Raw genomic sequence first — 23,986 nt, 5'->3', positions numbered from 1 at the left:
TTGTCAGTAATGCGTGAATTTTAGGAACATAATTTTATTGTTTTCTAATTAAAAATGGGCTTTTTAAAGTACATTGAAGTGGAAAATTTCAAATCTTACAAAGGAAAACAGATAATTGGACCTCTTAAGCCTTTTACTGCCATCATTGGACCTAATGGATCTGGTATGTGTTTAATCTATCTATTGGATCATTTGTATGTGTTAACTATTAATCTGTAATTTTAATTATGTATTGTTTTCATTTAGGAAAATCTAATTTTATGGATGCTATTAGTTTTGTATTGGGCGAGAAAACCACAAGTTTACGTGTCAAAAAACTCAGTGTAAGTTTCGTGATGTATTTATTTAACATGTCTTAAAGGCAGTATAAAGTTAAAACATGAATTGAACTTTTCTCAGTTCATTCTCCACTCTTTATTCAGAGGCGTCAGATACGAGTTTGTAGAGCCATTACAATTTTGGTTTAAAGGGAATATAACCTCAGGTATTTGGTGTGGAACACCAACGCTTGCAGCTTTGGCCGCTCTTGCCTTTGGCATTAGAAATGTTTGGCGCCACTGTGCAGGGAAATTTGAAATATTGAAGGGGTCTTCCATAAAGATGGCTTTGCAGGTTATATTCCCTTTAATCTTGATTTTGTAGTCGAGAAAACCATTTGTTTACCCCGCAATGGAAATTACATTTTCAATTGCAGCAGGAGGCCCGTAGATGTTGAACGGACATGGTATTTGGTTTTTTTTTCGATAGTAAAATATTTTTTAGCTATGGTATATAACTATAGTATAAAGTAGAACTGTTGACTGTGGATCAAAGAAATTCATGTTTTTCTACTAGGAGTGCCGATGATAGTTCGTGGTGATGGACAGTGTGTGCCTATAAGTAAAAATTTTGACATGTACTCGTATTCCTAATTCATTTCTCTTAACTTAGTGTAAGATTGTTTTGTTCAAAGAGAACTCATTGCATTAACTTGCCGAAAGCTCTTATCGTAGATTTGGCTTACTGCGAAATAGGAAATTGAAATTTTATTTCTGCCTCTAATTTCAAAAAACTTTATATTGCCTTTAAAATTTTAAATGTCATTCTCCAGTTAGTAGAATATATGAATTTTGGTGGCTAATTTGTTAATCCTCCTTGAATGTTTTCAGGATCTTATTCATGGTGCTCCAATTGGCAAACCAATTTCTAATCGCGCAACTGTAACTGCGAAGTTTGAAAATGATGATGAATTAATTGAATTTTCTCGCCTGGTTATAGGCTCATCATCTGAATATCGACTAAATAACAGAGTAATTATCTCTCATCTTTTAATTTTTTTTAGGAAACCATGTGCTAGCAGGGCCAAATAAATAATAAAATATGGAATTTTTGTGAACTAACTCTAATTGGCGCTAAAGTTTCATTCCCAATACACCACTTCAGAACTGATTGAAGTGACATCAATGGCAATTTTTTAAAAGCAGATATTAAGTTTTTGTAGAAACAGGAAAAATAAGAAACGTCATTAGTCACTGCACCTACACAAATCTTGAATTAAGAGGCAGTCAAGGGGTTTTGCTTAAAAAATGTCTTTTATACAATCAGTACGAAGTTTGTGGTGTTGCAAAAGTGTTGTTGAAAGTAGGTTTCCCTGACACAATTAGAGTCTGGTATTGGAGTTTATTCCGATGATATATCTTTGAAAATGGCCTCCAGTGTAGGATGCTTAAGGTCCTGTATGAAACCTCTATTGTGTGAGCGACATATAATAAAGCCCAACAAATGACTTCTAATGTAGGCATTTTATTTTTGAGAAGTTTTATAGCCGCTAATTTATGCCATAAAAATTCACAATTTCGGATTAGGCTAAAATAGCAAAGATTTGAATTATAATTCTTATTATTCTTCTCTATTTTCGGTATCTGTTTATGGATTATGTACTTGAGTGATATTTGCTTTGAAAAGGAGCAATACCATTGCGAGCTAGTTTCTAAGAATCTGCTTTTCAATCCATATCTTGGGAACCTTTTCTTGATAACTTTCAATTTACCATAAAATTTACTTTAACACAGGTGGGACCAACACCAATGTCCATTTTATTTAAAAAAATCAAATATTTACAATTTTATGCTAAAAATGTTTTACCTGGCAGACATGTACAAAAAGTAGGTGGAGTTTTCCAAATATTCGCCACCAATCACATTACCAAACATAATACGAAAGACCTGAGACCTTCTTAATATTTTCATTTGGAAATGTTTGAAGTAGGTTATTAATTACAGTAGAAACATAAGAATGTTTAAATATTTTTGAATAGTTATGTGACAGCCCTAGAAATGTCACAGAAAATTAAATTTCAAAATAAATGGAAAGGTATTGACTAAAACCTTTAAATGCTATTTTATTAAGAAATTGGTGGGTTAAAAGTATGGTTCAAAATTGTAGAATTTTTTCGGATTTCTAAAATCACACTCTGTTTCAAAATCCCCTAACCAATGTTTGAAGTAACCATCAATCAGAGTGACTCAAAATTTGTTGACTTGGGTAAATGTATAACAATTATATCTGATTAGATTTTAGTGCCCGTGCGTAAATGAAGTACACCATGGAACAAATTGTTTAATAAAAGTATCATAAATGAGATTTCTATAGATCAACCACGCAGTCATTGCAATGTTTGGTGTTGTTTTTGTTTAAATTCCATTAGCTGTTTCTAAAACTTATGTAGTCGTAATTTGAGATAGGTTCCTCGTTGTATTATGACACTAACATATTCAGGGGGGTTCGTAGCCGTCGAAAAAAGAATAGCCGAGGTTATCGTTAAAGGGCCCACGCATTAAATTCGAGGGAAAGATCTTAACTTTATTCCCTGTGTCGTAGGTATCGAATTTATTTGTTCGGGATATTAGAGTCGACTTTTATTTTAATAGCAATATTTAATAGGGCTTTGGTATTATCAATAATCAATATATCAAAATAAATAATCTTACATGCTAACAGATTCACCTTAATTGCCTAAATTACAATGAAATTAGTCTGGATCTGGTTGTCCGAGTTTAACTTCTGGGAAAGAGACGGATTTGGTTGTCGCGTCTTTGGTGGTATTGATGGGTATGGATGCCACAACTTTTGCAATTATGGTTTATAACGATACATTTAAGTTTACCAGAGTAAAGAGGGTTGAAAGGGCTAAATTATATTTTTTAAACAGGTCAGGATATAAGGGTTTCAGCCTTATACCTTAATTACAATTAACAACTAAACAACACTGTTGAATATAAGAGTTCCTGTCTTATATAAAAAAATACACTTGAAAAAAATAAGTACAATTTGGTTTCACTTCTCGATCCTCGTGATCTTTCCTCCTTAACACGACTGTGAACAGTCCATTACACAAACACACAATAAAAAGTTCACTACACGCAAAATCATGCCGGACCCCGGCCACAGAAAAATAATAATTAACACAACTCAAAAACACTGAATGAATAATCTCTACATGCGCCTGACTTGGCTTTATATAGGACAAGATTTACTTAAAAAAGGATTATGTACATAGAAGCTACTCTTGTCGAAAAAATCAATTGAAGGGGGAGGTGGGACGGGATCAACTGCGATATTCTGTAGATGGCGCTAGTGTTCTGATATAGTACTTTTTTTTTTCGTTTAGACAGTTTGCATTATTTTTCTCGGGCATGGGGAAAAAATGGAATTTAGGCGGGAAAAAGTGTTCGGGTCGTGATAGTTGTTAGACTTGAATATGTCAAAGCTTGTAAGTTTCTTAATATTTATCAGGTTACTCTAAGACAGGTGGGGTGCTGGACCTTAGACAATTTCCAAGTAGTGGGAAAGTTCCGTTATAAGCTAATAATGCTGTATGATAATTTTTGAATTTGGTTTTATATTAACTGCCAATTTGTATCTTGTGTATAGATAGTTTCTCAACAAGAATATGCTTCGAAACTTGAAGGCCTGGGAATCAATGTCAAGGCTAAGAATTTCTTGGTGTTCCAAGGAGCCGTTGAATCTATTGCCATGAAAAATCCTAAAGAAAGAACGGCTCTTTTTGAGGAAATTTCTCAGTATGTCTTTTTTGGAAATTTTCCATTAGTTCTGACTTTTGAAGCAGTGAAAAATTTATTTTAAAAACTAAAGTTCGAACGAGCACAAAGAGCAATACGATAGGTTGAAAACCGAAATGATGAAGGCTGAAGAAGATACACAATTCACTTACCAGAAAAAGAAGGGTATCGCAGCTGAAAAGAAAGAAGCTCGAATAGAAAAGGAGGAAGCTGATAAATATCAAAGATTAATGGATGATTTAGTAAGATCGTCAATTATCAATTACTTTCTCGATTAAGAAAAAAAATTGTTACATTTGTGGGTACTTAAAGCTTTAAACATAAGCATATCATAAGGCCCTGTGTAGACAACATTGTCTATGCAAGAATAAATAAATTGGATCACAATAAGACAGTAGCGCAATCTTTGTTTGAAAATTGTCTTTTTAGGTTCCTGATATACTATCAGCTTAGGTCAGTGACAAGAAATTGTGCAAATTTAAAGCAATAAGTGTTTATAATATTTAATAATTTATCACCATCTTACCAAAGTAAGCGTTATTCTACTTTTGAAAGAGTTTTCATCCTCCTGTTAGCCTTTGACTAAAATTTTAACAATCCAGAGGAAGAGATTTTCTGATCATTTTTTAGACAACATATTGGAAGTTTGATACAGGAATAAGTTAGTTTTTATCGTACTTTGGAAGTTTTAAAACGCATGCCTTGTGAACAATTATTTTACTTGCGTGATGTACACTCTTTTTAGAAACGTTAACTGGGCGCTGCCATTATTGTACAGGCAACTGACGAGCAAGTGCTCTACCGCAGAAATTTTATCGCCAAAACCCGGGCTTTTTCATCACTTTCATGGTGGTCGATTGGGGAGGCGCGTTTAAGAGTGTATATGTTGTGATAAATTCATTGTTGAGGAAGAAGCAAACAGGAGGTTCAGATTTATAACACCTCTCTGGATAACACCTACAATTTAATAAAGATGGTTGCTTGTTGAAAATAATTCTCAGACATTTTCCTATACAGGGTGTACACAAAAAAGATCCAGTGCTAATAACTCAAAAGGTGTTTTAACCACGAATTTGGAATTTTCAGGACATATAGAACGTGCAGGGGTAACTTGACAACAAATTTTCATGACCTCGAACCATGTCTTCAAGGTCGTTAAAAATTTATCTTGAGAACCATTAATGATACGAAGTTGATTTCAATTTGAAAAGTGTTCCCCATCACATTTTAAGTCTATATAGCTTTGACCATCTTCAGTGACCAAAATATTGTAGTTAGTTTTAAATATGTGCGAATGTAATAAAGTTTGTAGTACGTCAAGTACACGTTTAAGGTTAATCTAAATTCTGTATTTGAATGAAATAGGCTCAGAAGCAAGTGGTTTATCACTTATTTAAGCTGTATCACAGCGAAAAAGATTTAAAAGATCTCAACGAAGACCTTGAAGATAAAAATAAGGATTTGGAAAGGGTTTCACGCAAACGAGAAGCAGTTGATGAGGAACTGAAAGAGAAGAAAAAGGAACATGGTAAACTACAAAGAGAGCTTGCAAAGATGGAACAAGATATTCGCCTGGCGGTATGTTTTTAAAAGCATATAATAAGCTGTTATATTACTTTCCTTTCTATGTTCAAAGATTTTATTGTATGTAATATAATTGTAACACCACAAAAATATGCGAACATTTAACCAAAACCTGGTTATCGACATCATTTTACATTGTAAAGTGGTTTTCATCATTAAAATAGGTCTTTCCATAAAATGTTTCGGTCCGGATGGGGGGGAAAGAAAACTTTTTTGCAAGGACGATTTACATTCTTCTTGGTGATTATTCTCCTTGGATTTTACTCTAGCTCTTCGTGTTTCGTCTGCTTTTAAGTCAAGGGTTAAATATGTTGGAGTACCCTAAGCCTTATTTTTAAAATGATAACTAATGCATCAATTAGGTAGGTAATTAATGTTTATTCTATAAAAATATCATTGACATATCTGATTTTTAATTGTATTTTTACAGAGTCGAATCAGTTAACTTTACATTACCAGTTGGAAACTGGACCAAGAAACTTAAGGATGTTTCTAAGGATTTCAATGAAAATCACATAAAAGAGTATTTTATAAAAGATAGGGCAACAAAACATTTTCAAAATGGATATAAAATGTTTAAGTCTGGAAAGGTTTACAACGTTTTACTTAGTGTTGAAAATGAAGATACAGCTGACTTCATCTATTTAAAAAGCAAAGTGCAATTAAGCTTCTTTTACTTTGGCTCGGATGTATCTGACCTCAGCAAAAATGTACAAAACATCCGGAGAAATATTATCTGGAATGTGTGAGTGCAAAGCAGGAAAGGGCGGTGTGTGTATCCATGTGGCTGCACTATTACGGTATATCTTGGATTGCGTTCGAGAAGGTAAGAAGTTCATGCCTGAAGACACAGCTGTGACCTCAAAGAGTAGAGGCTGGGGTATACCGAAAACCAAGAGAAATATTTCAACCCATAAATTTTCCCAACTCTATTTCATCAAACATAAGCCATCAAAGTCAAGTGAAGCCCTAATGCAAAAGGCAGACAAAGTGAAAAAATATGCTGCTATAAAGAATCTTGGTTCACAAGATGATATTGACGGTATGAAAAATAGGCTTGAAAAACTTCATAACCGGTATAAAGCTATTTCTAAACGGCAAATATTTTCAAAAATTCTCCTTGAAAGGAATTTTGTTTCCGAAACCTGGAAACTACTTGACGATGCAACTTTAGAACCAGCGCAGGAAGAAAATAGGATCTCTTTGCCAATTTCAATTGTTGAAACACTACAATGTAGTTCAACTGTGGTAGAAATAATTGAAAAAGCCATGTCGGTAAGCCCTCCACATCTAAAAATTATGTTAGACGTAGCTCAAACTTTGGAGTTGGAAACCAAAGCCCAATCCAACTGCGAGTTGTGGAAAAATGAACGTAAAGGTCGATTCACAGCATCCATGTTTGGAAATATTTGCAAGAGGAATAAAGAGGTCAATGAGATTTTTTTGAAAAGGCTGATTCAGAGTCCAGACCTATCTAAAAATAAATATTGCATTGAAGGATTGGCAAATGAAGATACAGCTGTAAGAAAGTATGAAGATATTAAAGGAGATGTGAAAACCTTCAAATGTGGACTATGCATAAATCCGGCATTTCCGATGTTGGGTGCCTCACCAGATAGATTGGTTTTTGACCAGACCATTGAGCAATATGGATTAGCTGAAATAAAAACTCTGGCCAAGTGTAAAGAATTTACAATTAGCATCAAAGAAGCCATAGAAAAAAAAGTACCATCAGCTAAATATTTGAAACTAAATGAAAATGGTGAGATTTTTCTAGACAAGAAACACAACCACTATTATCAAATCATTGGTCAATTAGGAATTACAGGACTGCAGTGGTGTGATTTCATTGTAGATTGCGGGGATGAGGAACTTTTTATACAACGAGTCAAGTTTGACGATGACTTCTTCAAAAACAGTATTTTACCAAAGGTATTAAATCTTTTTAGTGATAAAATGGTTCCTTTTTTAAGAAAATAATAATAATGCCTTTCCTAATGTATTTGTTCCTATTTTTAAGGTGGTGATAATTTGTGATAAAAAATAATTGCCATTTAAAATGTTTTTAAAAAAATGTAAATGTAAAATTTTTAAAAATGAATTTCGAAGGTTTGCTTTAAAAAAGTACCTGTATTTAACGAGAAATGTTCCTATTTTAAAGGTGGAGGTGATAATTTGTGATAAAATAACTAACTCAGTGTAAATATAAAATTTTTAAAAGTGAATTTCAGACGTTCTCTTATAAAAAGTACCTGAATTTAAGGAGAATCGTTCCTATTTTAAAGGTGGAGGCAAATATTTTTTATAAAAGTAATTTCCATTAAAATTTTTCAAAAAATATAAGATTTTAAAAATTAATTTCGGAGGTTCGCTTACGAAAAGTACCTGAAATAGGGAGATTTGTTAAAGGTGGTGGTTATAATGTGATAAAAATAAACTTTAAATGTGTAAAGAAAAGTTTTATTTGGAAGGCTTTCTACAAATCGCTACTCGAGACCTAAGGTCAGGGTAACACCTGCTTTTGGAATTAAATCCAAAATAATACAAATTTTAATTGTAATTCTAGATTTAGGTTAAAAATAAAACTTCCTAAAGAACAAATGATTAATACTTGGCTCTAAAGAGAAGTCATTTAAACTACACTTTAAAATAAACGCGTTAAAAAAATTATATTTATAGTATTTATGTATCTAGAAGAGGCTCATTACAAAAGTTATGCAAATAAGCTGATATTTTTCCATACTTTCTCGAGTTGCGAACTCATGTTGTTAGCGAAAACAGAGTTTAAAAGGTGATATTTTTTAACACTCCTTATAACACGTTCAACGTGCATACGCACGCTTGCAATGTCTCTGGTCTTTTTTTCATCTGCCAAAGAAAGCTGCGGTCTCTTTTCTAAAAATGGTGGAATGTTTAGACCAACATGTTTATCCGCTAACAACTGTTCAATCAAAAAACCCCTGTCTGCCATTACAGTATCTGATGGTTCGAGTAATTCCACTATTCCACTTCGTTCGGTAATCTCTTTATCAGATATCCTCCCTGGGAAAAGGTCCGACACAAAGCTCACAAAACCATTTGGGGTAATACCAATCAACCCTTTTGCGGTATTATGATTTTTATAGGACGACCATGTATCACTCTGCGTTTTGTAAGCGTTTGGATTTTGTATGAAAAATTCTGTGCAATCAATCACGCACCGAGTGGAAGGGTACATTCGCTTAAAAATTTCAGGCATAGTTTCATCCACAAGAGCTCTTGATGGCCAGATTGGTAACTGTGTAAGTCTTTTCTCCATAAAGTCAAACCACGTAATGCAAAGACCCGACACTGTTGACACAGATACCTTAAAGCGGTAGGCGAGGTCTTCTTCCAATAACCCTACTTTCAGTCTGCACAGTACTAAAAATAGCTGATCTTTAAAATTAAAGCCATAGGTCTACCCTTGCTCGCAGTGTTTGATCGGCTGTTTTTTCTCTCATAACCTTTGGCGCTGTTGTAATATACGAGATCTTTGAAATCCGGTTCGAGATACTCGTAAAGAATGTTAAATTCTTCAATTGTTTTGAAAACCCGTATAAAACTGTAGCATTTCATCAGTAGAAATATCACTTACGGTAAATCTGTAATCTTTCAATTGTTTTTCCAATGATGTAATCTGTTTATTTAAGGAATCATTTTTATTTTCAAGGAAATCAGTTCTTTTCTTTAAAGTTAAATTATCTTTCTTAATTACTGTCATATCTTCATATTTTTCTTTCAAATCCCGAACTTCACTTTCTAAGGCCACATTCTTTAATTTTAATTTTTCATTCTCTAGTGTTAAGGTTGTTAAACTCTCCACCATACACATTAGGACATGAATAGTTTTTTGTTGTGATGTTATTTTACTGGACAAATGTTGATAGTTTTGATCCAAACTATAGCAGTGATCTAATTAGGATTGAAATTGCAATTAAAACAAAACACAACCTGCAACAAAAACATTTCTTACCAATTTGATTATCTTCAAATTCACTCGTTGTGGACTTATGACTGCTAACAGATTGTGAAGTGGCCAAATCAACTTGATTTTGGGAAACTACTTCTTGAATCACAATATTGCTTGCAACATCACAAAAGCTTTCATTAAACACTGAGCCAAAAAACTGAGGCACTTTGTCTTGTTTAGATTTACGTCCGGTTATGTTAAAGTGGTAGCCGCAAACTGATTTGTGTTTCGACCCCATAACTTTGCGTAATGGTGTGTTCCAAGGTTTTCTACACTGATCATCTTCCTTGGTATTAGCGTTTATGATTTTAACCCATTCATCACGTAATGTTTTATCTTGGGGAAATGGACTGAATGAAACAGTCCTGTTTCTGTAGGTAGAGGATTTACACCCCGGAACACAACACCTACGTCCGCCAGTCTTTCTTGACATTGCCTCTTTTGGTTCCCTTATGAATTGGTCAGTCACATTTTTGTGTTTTACATTTATTCATATTACACATAAAGTAAGCCTGATAAGTCTATACTAAACATCAATGTTACGTATTAGGTAAGATTACTTTTTGAACAGGCTTAGAAACAAACAAAAATAAATATTTACCTTAGAGTTTTCATGAAAAGCTTTAGAAAAGTTTAAAATACGTCCTTTTCAAAATAAAATATATCACAAAAAGCTGTTTAAGTAATAATTATTAAGTAATTAAGTACTCAATAGGAACAAGGCTTAACTACAGCTCGGAAAGTTTGCTATTCGAAAGATGTGACTGCCAGGAGAAATTGAAAAAGAACCGCCAATTTTTATTGGTGAAGTTGGCGTTGCGTGACGTAGAAAAAACAGTAGACGAACGGAGAAAAATTTTATGGAAAGACCTATTAGTGCGAGATGATAATCGCTGTATTTCTGAAATAATCGAGTAATAGTTGATATAACATGACAAAGAAAATTGAAAGTACTTCATGGAGATATCCTTTTATTTTTTGCAAATGGTTTAAAAAATGTTATCTATATGTTCATTCACCATGGGTTCATCTTTCGTAGTTACTCTTTTAAAGAGAAGTCAATATCTTTTGAAATTGGTCTCTTACAATTGATTTATAACATGTTTATAAGTGAGAATGAAAAATCCTCAGAAGCTTAAACAGCGATGCAAGTGGCCAGGCGCGGGGTGGTGTGAAAAATGAATTCAGTTATAGGCTGCTTGTCACAGTCATTCCCCTGTTGCACTATTTGGACTATTTGCACCACTGATGATAGAAAAACACTAGTGCGGTTATCAAACCAACTTGCCGCACAGAAAAGCCAACCCTAACTTAAATAATTTTTGACACCAGCTTGAGTTTCTTGCTCGCTTATTAGCGTGCCATTGGTGACATCAAGCTCCGCTCTAATAACATTCCCTTAATATTGTTTTTAGGAAGTTGAATTAAATAAAAAAAGACCTGCTTATATTAATGCTAAAGAGAAAACAACTCACATGCAAAAGAAACTTGAAACAGCCAGGTATGTTCTTGAAATAATGTTACTTAAAGGAATGAAAAACTAAAATAACCTACTTTCCATCAAATACAAAAATGTTCCCAATGTTAGAATTAATACACTCCCTCACTCTCGTAGACATGACCATTCGTAAAACTAGAGTGATTACCAAGAGATCAAGGAGTATCACAACCACCTTCCACCTAGTCATTGTTTTCATAGTGTTTTTGGCAATTAGTAGTAGCAGGTTTTTTATGGTAAAATTAGTTCATTTCGGAGCTAGGTACTATCCTGAAACCTTATTTCCAAATGTTATGGTATAAAAACCATGGCTGGGTGATTCTTACCACAAATTGGTTGCTAATCACTAATATCTTGAAATTTATCATTCCACAATCGGTGTAACCTACTATTGAACAATGTTTTAGATTCACTTTAAATTTTAGTTAATTCGTTTAAAAATTATGAACTTCATTATTTTACTTCTTGGCATACAAATCAATTGAAAGTTGGTTAATTTAGTTTTTCATTAACCTCTTAAGGGGTTGAAACCGTCCTGAGTCACAGTTTAACCTTTCACAAAATTTTTAAATCTTAAATGTTTTTTCATAGATCAAATGAAAAGCTTTTTAAATATAATCAAATAACCCTAATTTTATTGATTGTGACTAGTGCTAGTAAATGTAAATGTCTTTCAATACTGGAGAAAGTATGGCAAATTGAGGAATAGCATTTACTGTTGTAAGACATAAAATACAATTGAACTTTCCAACTTTTAACTTTAAAATATAATAGTACACTACAAAATAAGTTTCGTCACAATGGGTATTACGGTTGTATGAGTCCACATCTATGAGCTAGTTACGATGTCAGTAGGTCATTTTGTTACTATAGTGAAGAGGTTTTTGTGGCATAGAACGTCCATTTCCAACCCTCCAATGAAATGTGGTAAATTAAGTTTTACCATTAAATTTTGGTTTTGTTGTTGTAAAAATAGGAAATCACTGAAAGCAGCTACAAAAGTTCACGAAAGTCAAAGCAATGTGATTAGAGAACTGGAAGAAGAGAAAGAAGAAGTTGAAAAGCAACAAGCAGAGTATGAAGAGCAATTGAAAGAGGAATCTGAATCGCAGGGAAGAGATTTGGTTTTGGAAGAGTCTCAAGGTTGATATTTTGGGATCCTCTAAATCAGCGATAAGATTTGTGGTATTTGCTGAAGTTTAAACTACCCCAGCAAGTGTATAAGAAATGATAGAGTAATAGTAACAACAAAAACTGATATTTAATTCTACAACATTAAAACATAACTGATTACAAATATAACGAGAGAAGAGCTAATTAGAGAATGGACAAAAGACCGCCGGTAATATTCAATATCTATAAGCGTACTAAAGTACAACTTATCTTTAAAATATACATAATAGCGGAGAATTAAGAAAATATATTTCATAAATTAAAGAAAGATAAATTGCATTATCTTAAACAGTATTTATTTAAATTTAATAAATTAAAGCTTGGTTTAGTTAAAAAGAGATTTTCAGTTCTTTTATCTTTAGTTCAAAATTATATTTAAATTATGTTTCATAATTTTTGTGCCCCCATCCCGTCAATAAATACTACAATCCTTACGTTCAATCACAAATTATTTGAACAAACTTCAACGTTTATAATCTGAAATTACTGCTCATTTAAAATTTCAATTCTTATTATAACAGTGAACGAATACAATCGACTTAAAGAGGAAGTAGGAAAACAGTCTTCTCAGATTCTCCAAAGCCTTGATTCTATCAAACGAGAACAAAAATCTGATCAAGATCAGTATGATAATGAAGTAAGGAAGAAAACAGAGATTGAAGCAAAAATTAAACAGAAGACTTCGGAACTTGAAGAAAATACTCGTCGACTGGAAAAATTGAATGAGTATATTAGGTAGGTCATTATGCCTTAGTATCTGTTGACCTCTAGACAAAGTGATAGATTTTACTTCGATCCCAGCTAGGTGAAAGTCAGGAAACCACTTTTAAAGGATTTTATTCGAAGTACTTGGTTTACCCTTTCCATAAAAATTTGCTTAGGTTTAAAAGCATTAGTTTAGGGAGGCTAACCATAAATTTCCCCTGTATTTATGTGAAATGGGGAACAGAATTATTGTAATGGAGGTTATAAAATAGCTTATTTATTATATTACTTGTATAACATTTTCATTGTACTTTCTGTAAAATATTCAATATTTTTTTCCCTTTATAGCACAAGTGAATCAGGTTTAAAAAAACTTCAAGCACAGGAGCGAGAAATAGGAGATGAAGTGTCTGATTCAAAAACTTCGGTTCATCAGATTCAATCGGAACTTGAAAGCATCATGGCAGAATTAGGAGATGCCAAAGTAGACAAGCATGAAGATTCACGTCGACGAAAGAAATCTGAAATTGTCGACCATTTTAAAAAACTCTATCCAGGAGTTGTAAGTATTTCACTAAAGGCCTATTCTGATGAACCAACATTTTTCCAAACCCTTAGCTAACATAGAGTGGAAAAACCAAATTAATGATAAACTAGTTGGGTATATCCAAGTCATTTGCTTGCCAACTTTTGAACATCATTTTAATAAACAAGGCTTAGAGATAAATATTTAAATCAATTTACTTCGATTTAATAAACTCAACTAAAATTAGAAACCTATTAATGTAAATTTATATATTTTGTAATAATAGTAGTATTTTTGTAATTCAGTGTAATTTTTATGGATCATGCGAATGCAAATTCTATTTAAACTCTTAATTTAAAACTGTTGGCTCGAGTGATTAGGCTTTAAAAAATATGGGGGAACAAAATGTAGACACATTTCTTTAATATTTTTAGTATGACCGTCTGGTAAACATGTGCCAGCCTACTCATAAGAAATACAATGTGTCTATTACCAAAGTTTTGGGCAAAAATATGGAAGCTATTGTTGTTGACACTGAAAGAACTGCTAGATCTTGCATCCAATACTTAAAAGAACAAATGCTTGAAGCCGAAACGTTTCTTCCTCTAGACTATATTGATGCGAAACCTTTAAAAGAGAGGTTGAGAAATATATCTCAACCCAAAAACGTTAAATTGTTATTCGATGTCTTGCAATATGAACCAAATGCAATCAAAAGAGCAGTATTATATGCTACAAACAATGCTTTGGTTTGCGATACTTCTGAAGATGCGTGCAAAGTTGCTTATGAATTGGGAGATGGAAAACGTTATGATGTAATTTTACTAAAAAATTAATTTTTAATTTTATAAATTAATTTTAAAATAAATGGTTTTCTAATAGGCTGTGTCACTGGATGGAACGTATTATCAAAAATGTGGATTCATATCTGGAGGAAGCACGTAAGTTTAGTTAATTTTACAGAGACTGTTTTCATGATTATAAAACGCTTAAATGTAGTTAATGTTCTGACAATATTACAAGTTGGGCGCAATCAGTCATTTGTTTAGTACAAGCTTTTTTTTAAATAGACCTATATTTTTCAGTAAATATCAAAGTATGTTTTGTTTGTTTGTCTTTGTCACTAATCATAACTTTGAATTTAAATTGACCTTACCAATAATATGCTAAGCTCGGACTTATAATCAAAGCATTTTTGTGATATCAAGAAAAAACATTTTTGTTTCAATTTTTCGTTACTGGGGTGAAGAAATCTTGGGGGAACCACATTTTAATTATGTGGAAAAATTTGCCTGTATTATTGAACCTTAAATCCCATTAGAAAATATTTGTGATGTTTCTAAACCTGGCTAATTAGTTTTTAAAAGAAGATTCCTTTAATTAAGTGCGACTAAAACTAAAAAAACGTTTCTTTTCATTAACATACCAGATTTTGTCTAGAAAAGAAATTGTCATTGTTTAACTGTCTTTTTAAATTTACTAATGTTATGATTAAATGCAGGGATCTAGCCAAAAGAGCCAGACGTTGGGATGAAAAGGCAATGCATCAGTTAAAATACAAAAAGGAAAAACTAACTGAAGAATTAAAAGAAGCAATGAAAAAGACACGTAAAGAGTCAGACTTAACCACAATTCAATCACAGATTATGGGCCTTAAAACACGCCTGAAGTATTCTATTAATGACCGAGAGAATACTGAGAAAAAGTTGATTACAAAATTTCAGAAAGAGATTGCAGATTTAGAAAATGATTTAGAAAAATTTGAAGTATATAATGAGATTTTGCATTAAAGTTTGGGATGCTAATTTCAAAGTAAATGTTTTTTTTAGCCTGAAATTCGTAGACTTGATGAACGAATCAAAAACCGTGAATTTGAAATTCACAATCTTAAAGAGCAATTGAATACTGTAGAGGACCGAGTTTTTGCAAAGTTCTGTAAAGTGATTGGAGTTGAGAATATAAGGTGAGGTGATTTTTTTTAATAAGTATAGTGATGTCTTTGTATTTACACATTGCTTGCAGACATTATGAGGACCGGGAGCTTCGTGCTACCCAGGAACAGAAGCGTAAAAGGTCCGAATTTGAAAATCAAGTTAATTCAATTGTTACCAGATTGGAATTTGAACGAATGAAGAATACCAAAGGTACTTATTTTAATTCAAAGCCAGTCACGGCTCTATCTATAAAGTTTTAATAGATCGAAAAAGCAACTTGTCTGGATCTAGTCTGCCATCTAAAATTCAGAATATACAAAATAATAAAGGCAACAGAACTTTTAGTTTATAATAAGATAAACTTCACTGTACTAACCACTTTAACTGGACTTATATTTCCCCTTATAAACAAAATGAAAAGGTAGTGACTAATTAGGGCCTGATGGAGCCGACACTTGCTTTAACTTGAATTTTTAATTTTGAACATTTAAATTAAATTTGTTTTGAAATAGAAAATGTCGATAAGTGGACTAAAACGGTTCAGGAAGATGAAACACAGCTTGACGAGCTTAGGAATGCAGAAAGAACTCAGAAAGAGGTATTACATATGAAAATCTTAAGTTTTTATCAGAAATACATGAACCGAAATTATCAGCGTCCTATTCCTCTAACACGGGAGGCAAGTTCCCCGTTTTCCCCCACCTTAGTGGCCGCGTGCCACCTTCCCCTCCTCGAAAATAGAACCTCCCCACGTCCGCGGCGAAGGTTCGAATACGCTACCTGGCGACGGCCGAGCGAAACTTTCTCGAAAAACAAATAAATGAAATATGCTGCTGGGGAAAAATGACAAGTGCGTCATGTGTCAGAGGAAGAAAGGCTGTCACCATTAGAAGCAACGTCCAAGGAAAGAATAGCTCAAACATATATCATCGTAATCAGTTGTTATTAATTAATGAAGCCCAGTTAACGACTAATAAAACTAGACTAACTTGACTACGTTAAGAATTATAAACAATAAATATTTGTATTATTTTGTTAAAATAATTGTCCTTGTTTTATTTGAAATATAAAACTGAATAGCAACGTAAATGTAGCCTTACTCGTAAATGAAATCATCATTTTTATTTCATATTTCTACTAGCTCTTTTCTCGTGGTTTATTTCAGTTTCTTCTTCTTCTTCAGTAGCCTTCTGTTTCTTTGGTCTTCCCATATTCTTTACTACTGCAGGCCTAAATATTTTTATCTGGGTTTAATATATCTTAAGTAGCTCCATTAAGTAATTTGTATATTTTCTAATTCTAATAAAACTTAAGTATTTCTCTGTTCTTTCATACATAAATGGTCTGGTAAGAATAGTTAAAAAGGTTTAAATTTATTTACTTTTAGCTGCAGCTACCGCGTTCCACAGTTCCACTGACCTCTATCAAAAACAAAACACGGCTAAGCCTAGGTTTGCAGACCACGTTGCTCACGATTTTCTTCGATGAAATAATTTCTCTTAGCCTCACTAGATGGCGGTCTAGTTACCCGTGGTGCATTCGAAATTTTCTCTGTAGTCGCGGGAGGCGGAAAATTAACAAGGCCTCCCTATTTAACCCTCCCCTGTCACACGGGGAAATTGCCGCCCGAGAAAAATTTGTTCGCTGATAATTTCGGTTCATGTATTTCTGTTTTTATTTTATTTTATTTTAAAATTTTAATTATTCTTTTGTCAATTATTAGTTAATTGAAGCAGAAGTTGATCATTTAGATGAACTTAAAGCTCAGAAAAGATCAAAGAAAATAGACGTGGATAAAATGGAGGAAGATGTGGGGGAAGTTCGCAAGAAGCTTGTTTCCATTCAAAAAGAAATTGCAGCTGCTCAAAAAGTTGTCACAAACTTGGAATCAAGGCTGGAACAGAAACGTTCTGACCGTCATGAATTGCTTCAAGCTTGTAAAGTCGCTGATATCGTTATTCCAATGATAAGAGGTACAATGGATGATATAGAACATGAAACACCGGGCCCTGCTCAAGGGGATGAATCCATGGACACAAGCATAAACAGTTCACAAAGATCTCACCATAGAGAGTTTCGTATTGAGATTGATTATGATAAATTAGATGAAGACTTGAAGGATTTGGATACCAAAAATGAAGTGAAAAAGGAAGGTGATCGTCTGCTAAAAGAAATCACAGATATGGAGAGTCATCTTCATAGAATTCAAGCTCCAAATATGAAAGCAATGGAGAAGTAAGGTTTTAACTTTATTTATTTTTTGAGCACAAACATGATTCATACATTTTCTGGGGTGGTCCCCAAAAGGTTATTGCATACCCTTCATCCATGGTAGCCAGACTTATGATACAGCTACGGAATGATCTACCAAACCTAATAAAGAATAACACCATAACAAATAATAGGTTAGAACAAATATCAAGTCTTTTAGCCTTTTAGTCTAGTCCAGGCAAATATGACTTAAAAATTTAACAATGTCCTTGGACCACGCCTTCTAACTCTTGTCTGGAGTCATATACAAGTTCTCTGAATTTCACCTGTACCTCCTACCATGATTTTTTAATTTATGTGTAGCAGACGCTAGATCATAGGCACAACCTTTCTGAAGCTTGGGTTGCGAATAGACCCAATACAGCTACAAAGTGTGCCAGCTTTTGCTGTTCTTTCTAAATATTTTGGTTAATCTTATGTTTGTTAACTATAGTGTGAATGTCCCTTGCACTCTTTTAAAAATATATATATATATATGAAATAACATGCTGATTTTCGTTAATTATAGGTTAGATGGAGTTAAAGAAAGGTTGAAAGAAACTGATACGGAGTTTGAAAATGCTCGTAAGAGGGCAAAGAAATCTAAACAGGTCTTTGAGAAAGTTAAAAGAGAACGCTATGATAAATTTATGAAGTGTTTCGACCATGTATCCAACAAAATTGATGATATATATAAAGTAAATAATTATTTTGTTTCAGCTCTTGAAAGGCGATACAGGTAATTGGGCACAGGATGTTAGATAAATGTGAGATGAAAAAATTATTGTTCAGTCTATTCATTTCCAATTTGCTCAAATTCCAGTTTCTTCCACCTCCAACAAATAGATAGTAACACGTTATCAATAACTGGCTCTAAAATTAATACTTCCACTTTATGATATTGAACCCTTGCCCCATAAAAAAAGGGTGACACTTTTGAAAACCACTCCGTCCCAGAAATTTCTTCCATTAACAGCATTTCACTGCACCCTGTGCCTGAAAACTTGTCTTCTACTTAAATGGAACAAATATTAAAAATACTTATACTTGATAATAGGCTCTAACTAATAATCAAAGTGCTCAAGCATTTTTGGGGCCAGAAAATCCAGAAGAACCATTTTTGGAGGGCATTAACTACAATTGCGTGGCTCCTGGGAAGCGCTTTCAGCCCATGAGCAATCTTTCTGGTGGTGAAAAAACAGTAGCTGCCTTGGCCCTTCTCTTTGCCATTCACAGTTATCAAACTGCCCCATTTTTTGTGTTGGATGAAATTGACGCTGCTTTAGACAACACCAACATTGGAAAGGTTGCTAAATTCATCAGAACTAGAACGGAGTCATTCTTCCAATGTATCGTGATATCTTTGAAAGAGGAATTCTATGGACAAGCTGATGCTTTAGTGGGAATTTTTCCAGATGTAAGTAGTAGATCGTAAATTTACCAAATTATTTTTCTTACTTATTACCTTGCTAAGGTTTTGTAGGTATGATGAAAAAAAATCGGTTTTGGGGGAAATGAAATTTCTGCTGTAGAGCGCTTGCTTGTCGGTTGCCTCTACGATAATGGCAACGCCCAGTAAACGTTTCTTAAAAGAGTGTATAGACCTAACATTTTTTGTGGTAATGATAGAAAACTTCCAGAAATTGTTGGGCATACAGCTACTATTGGTCAACTTCTGTTTCTATGACCGTATTGTTAATAGAACTAAAATTGCAATACTTTGGCAATATTAGGATTAAAATATGAATCCTAACATAATTTTATCATGTATAAAATTAAACATGATCTTACCAATTCCAAATTCTACCCCTTTGCCACATATTTGTTTTTATTTTGGTAAATTTTTATTATTGTATCACGTTATTCATAGTTCTCAATACTAGACCTGGAGAACAAAAATAAAGGGGTTTGAAACATAATTTCCAAAAATTACCTAGATGTTGCTCTCCTGCGGCAAACAAACGCAGGAATTTCAAAATTCTGAATAAAGGGATATGGTAGCGTACAGCACAATAGAATTAGATCTATATCATCTATTGCCAAGGCTTAATTAAAAAAATTGTCCAGACTATGATTCTTAAGAAAACTTCGGTGTATTGCTAATAATGTGTAATCCCCATAGAGATAGAAAAGAAATAGAGGCACTATTGTATCTGGTGAAGTTGACCGCAAGTGCCGACCCCCTTTTCGCCAATGTAGGAAATACATTATGCTTTTTTGAAAATCAACTGTCATTTGATGTAAACAAAGGAAGGATAGATGGCGTTGCAAATTCTGCCCATCTAAGCTTTTATACATGCGTGGGGGGGATGAATTTTCCTGGTCAAAAACAGGGGTGTCTTAACGCGGTAATCCTCCCTCTATTTCTTTTCTATCTCTATGGTAATCCCGCTGATACAAGTACTTAGATATTTTTCAATTTTAGAGGCTGCGTGCAAAAATACGATAGTTGATTTACATTAAAGAATTTAACAGTGCATTGCAACAAAAATACCACTTTTATACAGGTTTTACTATATTATATTATAGAAAGAGCTAATAGGAAGTAACCCCGAGACTGCACTATACGATTTTAACCACATTATTGCCAAAAAAAACTCCATTAGAGAGAGACACTTAAAAGACAATAGGTGAAGATTCAATGTGATTTAAAAAACCCATGGTCTGCATTTCCAGGTCTAGTATTTATAAGGCAGTTGTATTTTAGTTCTATTATAAATGTTAATTTCTACCATTTTGTTCTATAACCAAGGCATAGCCCGAAATATTTAAATTATGATTTACATATTAATCCTTATTTCACACTTCGATTAATGTGAAGACACTGATTTTGTAGAATTAAAGGTATTTCTGTAATTTTCTCAACTGGTTAACCTAGAAAATTGTGGGAAAATCCAGTTTAAAAAGGCATACTTGGACTTTCTGTAGCACAATAAAGTTTTTTTAATCTTTTAAATCAATTATTATCTATGGATAGAAGCTACTTATTTAATCCGTGGGTAGTTCAATATTTAAGCATTTTTAGTCGAAGTAAATATGAAACAAACATTCTATTTTTCTCTTTCAGCCTGGAGAAGTTACAATTAGTCGAGTGGTAACTGTGGACCTAACGGAATTTCAAGAGTAAAACAGTATTCTGTTACTTTTATTTTAAGCCTGGTATTTCCATTTTTTTAATACAACCGGTATCTTTTCTTTCATATATAAAAAAAACATTTTATTCTAAAATATATTTGTAATGTAAATGTATCAATTGTTTTATTTAAACATTTTAACATAAATCTGGTTTCATTTTTGACTCTTTACATTACTTAAGAAATAACAGTGTAAAACCATGGGTTATTGCAATCGCTATATGAGTATTGTCACAAATGGGATGACCAAAGATCACATTGAACAGAGCTATCCACATAACGTTTGTAAACTGCGAATCAAAAGTAGCAAAATATTTTAGTGATCTGGGTTTTGTAACTTTGAAGGCTGTAACTACTAACATATTTGCACCCTAATTTTGACTTATTTTTAAAATTATTTAATTAATTAGGTAAAAAATTTGTGTCTGGGGGTTACAGCTTATAGCTACAGCATTGAGAATCCACAATTTACGTGTGTCTTTTACATTTGGTTTGTAAAACATTACAATTTAATAACAATTAAGCTTTCTAGCAGATAAAAATGATTAATTAGGCTTAATTTAACTATATTCAGGGTTAATGGGGTTGGAAGTAATTGTTACAAAAGACGGAGCTTACTTAATTTGTGAATGGCCCATTAACTTTTTTAAGATATGCCTAAGAAATGTTTCACACCTTTTCTCATATTTGCTTGAGTTCCAATGCTACGATTTCCACCAACAAGTTTTGGGACCACGTAAGTGTATTTATTCGCAGTTTTTGACTCAATTATATCCAATTCCTCCTACATATCAAAAAAATTTAAATATAAATTGAGATTTAATTATTTTATGTAAATCATTAAACAGTTGAATTACAAGTTGTTGTTTAGCATATCGATGAAATCCAACTGGCTGAAAACTCATAGTTGATGGTAGCTGAAAAAAATTGAATTTAGAAACGATAAAAACCCAAATTAACTTAGTATACATCGATAAGCATAGTACCAAAAGTTAATGAACGAAAGATATTGGATAGCAATAGCAATAATATAAGAGGCATTTTCCCTAACCGTCCCCTCCCCTTTTCTTGATTTTCACCCCCTCTAGCTTAAAGAAAAAAATATCTAGGCACCAGTGAAATGGGGGAAGACAACGGCTGCGGCTACCTTGATGCCTTCCCCGTCGAGACAGGAACCACCTGGCACTAGAAAGAGTGGGGGATGACAACGGCTTCGCTCTGCAACCGAGAACCCCCGCGCGTTAGGGAAAAGCCTCTTAAAAATTTTAATATATCCGATAACTTTGGTTGGTTTACTTCTGATAATACTTGCAAATCAGAATCTTCAGAATTTAACATGCCTAATGATGTCTAGAAATATTAGTAAAAACTTTATTGAAAGATACTCAGTGTATGAGAAATTCAAGGCATACATCAATAAATGATGGTAGCTCTAACTCCACTAGGTCGAATTGTTCCAAAGAAGGTATAGCATCATTTTTAAGTCTGTGTCTTTGCTTTGGTTTTGTAATACCCACATTGGAGTGTTTCCTTGCGTAGCAATGTCTACTGAAATGTTTACCACAGATTCCTTCTGAACCAGCAATTTGTTGATTTTCCGATTTGCCAATGGCTGAAAGCCAGGCCTTTTTCTTGGCTTCGTCACTGGGAAAGAGATGAATACTAACTTCGCATTTGTCATCCGTGTTACCACAAACAACACATTTCTTCATTTCCTCAACTAGAAGATAAATTGTAAAACGGTGCTAAAAATCCGCAATTTCTAAAATACATTGCTTTTCTAGCTAATTGAGAATGTAATTTTAAGGCCCATTCTGGCAAATTAAAAAAAAAATTAAAACTTTTTGAATTTCACTCCCCAAATAAGGTTTAATTTGCTGTAGTAAACTATGGGTGGAGAATTCAAACCAAGATACGAAAGAAATATTTTTAAGTTTAGGTATTTTGGGGATCATAGTTCAATCAAAAATTATTGAGGAAGATAGATCAGCTAAATTTCAGATTATCCTCCTTTTCATCTACATGATGTAAATTCCATGTCTATACATCGGTTCCATCAAGCGTTACTCTGGGGATAAAAGTAGGGGTCAATGGCAAATTTGGCAAAATCACCTATATTGTTTGTCGAAAAGGGTTCTATGGATCTTTCTGAAAACTGATCTTCAGTTTCTACAGTTGTAAAAACTCTAAAAACAAAATGTGATCAAAATCCACAGTGGTAGCGTGTACCAAGCATGGCAATCTCTGATGGAATTACCCAGTTTTTGTTTCCAGTTGTGGAACGGTGTTGTCATTTGGCGCTGGTAATACTAACAAACTACAACTTGAGACATTTATATTGCTACCTGTTGAGCTTATAACTTTCCGTCGACCCCTTTGGTAAATAACCTAAAATTAATAACCTTTTGTAAAACCTCTTCAAAAAGCATTGAATTCTAAATAAATACCTTTCCTTTCAGTTCAACAGGATTAGGTGCTATGTCACTAGGACCGTTTTCACCAATAAAATGTTTTGCACAAACAAATTTGGGTGTTCGAGAATACTCAAAATTTTCAGTTAATGATGGATCAAATCCTGATGCCTGTATCCATTGTTGACATTTTCGCAATTGTTTCTTTGGGTTTGGAAAGCGATAAAACAAAATTGCTTTCGAAGAATATCTACTATCACTTTTGCAGTCCCCATAATGACACCTCTTTATTAATACCATTCTACAGTACAGGGAGTGTGAACTTCCATATTTATGATTGATCAATTTGTTTCACATGTCCGTCACAGGTTTCACAGAAGTTGTAGCTAATTGAAACATTATAAACAATTAGCGCGTTTTCGATTTTGTTTCTAAGCCATAAAGTTTAAACTGCACTTACTGAATTGATTTTTATTATAATTAATGAGGAATCATTAAAATAATCTAATTCAAGCAAATCCACCATGATTTGAACAGTATTGAACGGCACCCAATTCGCTAACCGTCCGCCATTTCGCTAGGAATGCCCCTTCAAAGCTTCCTCTGTTAACCAAGAGATGGCGCCCAAGCTAGTGTGGTTAAAAAAAAATATAGATTTCAGCGCGCCAAGTTTGAAATTATTATTAGGTGGCGTAACGGCGCTAGCTTATCTGAGGTAG

General features: G+C 33.3%; 2 protein-coding genes across 4 annotated transcripts; one reads left to right on the top strand and one right to left on the bottom strand.

The window, feature by feature from the left end:
- Window positions 1-4: 4 nt before the first annotated feature.
- SMC1 (structural maintenance of chromosomes 1) lies at window positions 5-20,994 on the top strand. Its single transcript, XM_090155040.1, has 20 exons — window positions 5-163; window positions 247-323; window positions 1,149-1,289; window positions 3,913-4,061; window positions 4,135-4,303; window positions 5,427-5,639; window positions 11,052-11,137; window positions 12,111-12,277; window positions 12,829-13,042; window positions 13,361-13,574; window positions 13,973-14,353; window positions 14,421-14,479; window positions 15,040-15,304; window positions 15,368-15,501; window positions 15,561-15,682; window positions 15,985-16,070; window positions 17,196-17,707; window positions 18,252-18,420; window positions 18,780-19,139; window positions 20,790-20,994. Exons 1-20 carry the CDS (start codon window positions 55-57, stop codon window positions 20,847-20,849), a joined length of 3,687 nt encoding a protein of 1,228 aa, XP_090011166.1. The 5' UTR covers window positions 5-54; the 3' UTR covers window positions 20,850-20,994.
- Window positions 17,755-23,882, bottom strand: LOC149968968 (uncharacterized). 3 transcript variants are annotated; one of them, XM_090155042.1, is made up of 9 exons: window positions 23,728-23,882; window positions 23,304-23,653; window positions 23,114-23,244; window positions 22,969-23,042; window positions 22,269-22,576; window positions 22,165-22,206; window positions 21,714-21,773; window positions 21,532-21,640; window positions 17,755-17,845 (listed from the first exon to the last, which is right to left on the bottom strand). In XM_090155042.1, exons 2-9 carry the CDS (start codon window positions 23,565-23,567, stop codon window positions 17,814-17,816), a joined length of 1,020 nt encoding a protein of 339 aa, XP_090011168.1. In that variant the 5' UTR covers window positions 23,568-23,653; window positions 23,728-23,882; the 3' UTR covers window positions 17,755-17,813. The 3 variants fall into 3 exon arrangements, with proteins under 3 accessions (XP_090011168.1, XP_090011167.1, XP_090011169.1); XM_090155041.1 differs by lacking the exon at window positions 17,755-17,845 and adding an exon at window positions 20,964-21,146; XM_090155043.1 differs by lacking the exons at window positions 17,755-17,845; window positions 22,165-22,206 and adding an exon at window positions 20,964-21,146.
- Between the last annotated feature and the right edge of the window lie 104 nt (window positions 23,883-23,986).

This window comes from Leiobunum rupestre, chromosome 1 (assembly GCF_980474605.1).
Source record: "Leiobunum rupestre chromosome 1, qqLeiRupe1.1.hap1, whole genome shotgun sequence".
NCBI classification, from domain to species: domain Eukaryota; kingdom Metazoa; phylum Arthropoda; class Arachnida; order Opiliones; family Sclerosomatidae; genus Leiobunum; species Leiobunum rupestre.
The sequence above is the reverse complement of the archived record's forward strand: the minus strand, read 5'-3'. Positions and strand labels throughout refer to the sequence as shown.

What these genes read in the sequence shown, in the direction of transcription:
- SMC1 (XM_090155040.1), top strand. Translation starts at nt 55, where the DNA reads ATGGGCTTTTTAAAGTACATTGAAGTGGAAAATTTCAAATCTTACAAA. An exon ending in AAAGATTAATGGATGATTTA is followed by an intron (nt 4,304 to 5,426) that starts GTAAGATCGTCA and finishes TGAATGAAATAG; the next exon opens with GCTCAGAAGCAAGTGGTTTA. An exon ending in GAGATGGAAAACGTTATGAT is followed by an intron (nt 14,354 to 14,420) that starts GTAATTTTACTA and finishes GTTTTCTAATAG; the next exon opens with GCTGTGTCACTGGATGGAAC.
- LOC149968968 (XM_090155041.1), bottom strand. Translation starts at nt 23,567, where the DNA reads ATGGTATTAATAAAGAGGTGTCATTATGGGGACTGCAAAAGTGATAGT. An exon ending in CAACTGGAAACAAAAACTGG is followed by an intron (nt 23,043 to 23,113) that starts GTAATTCCATCA and finishes TTTTGTTTTTAG; the next exon opens with AGTTTTTACAACTGTAGAAA. An exon ending in GATATGCTAAACAACAACTT is followed by an intron (nt 21,641 to 21,713) that starts GTAATTCAACTG and finishes TTTGATATGTAG; the next exon opens with GAGGAATTGGATATAATTGA.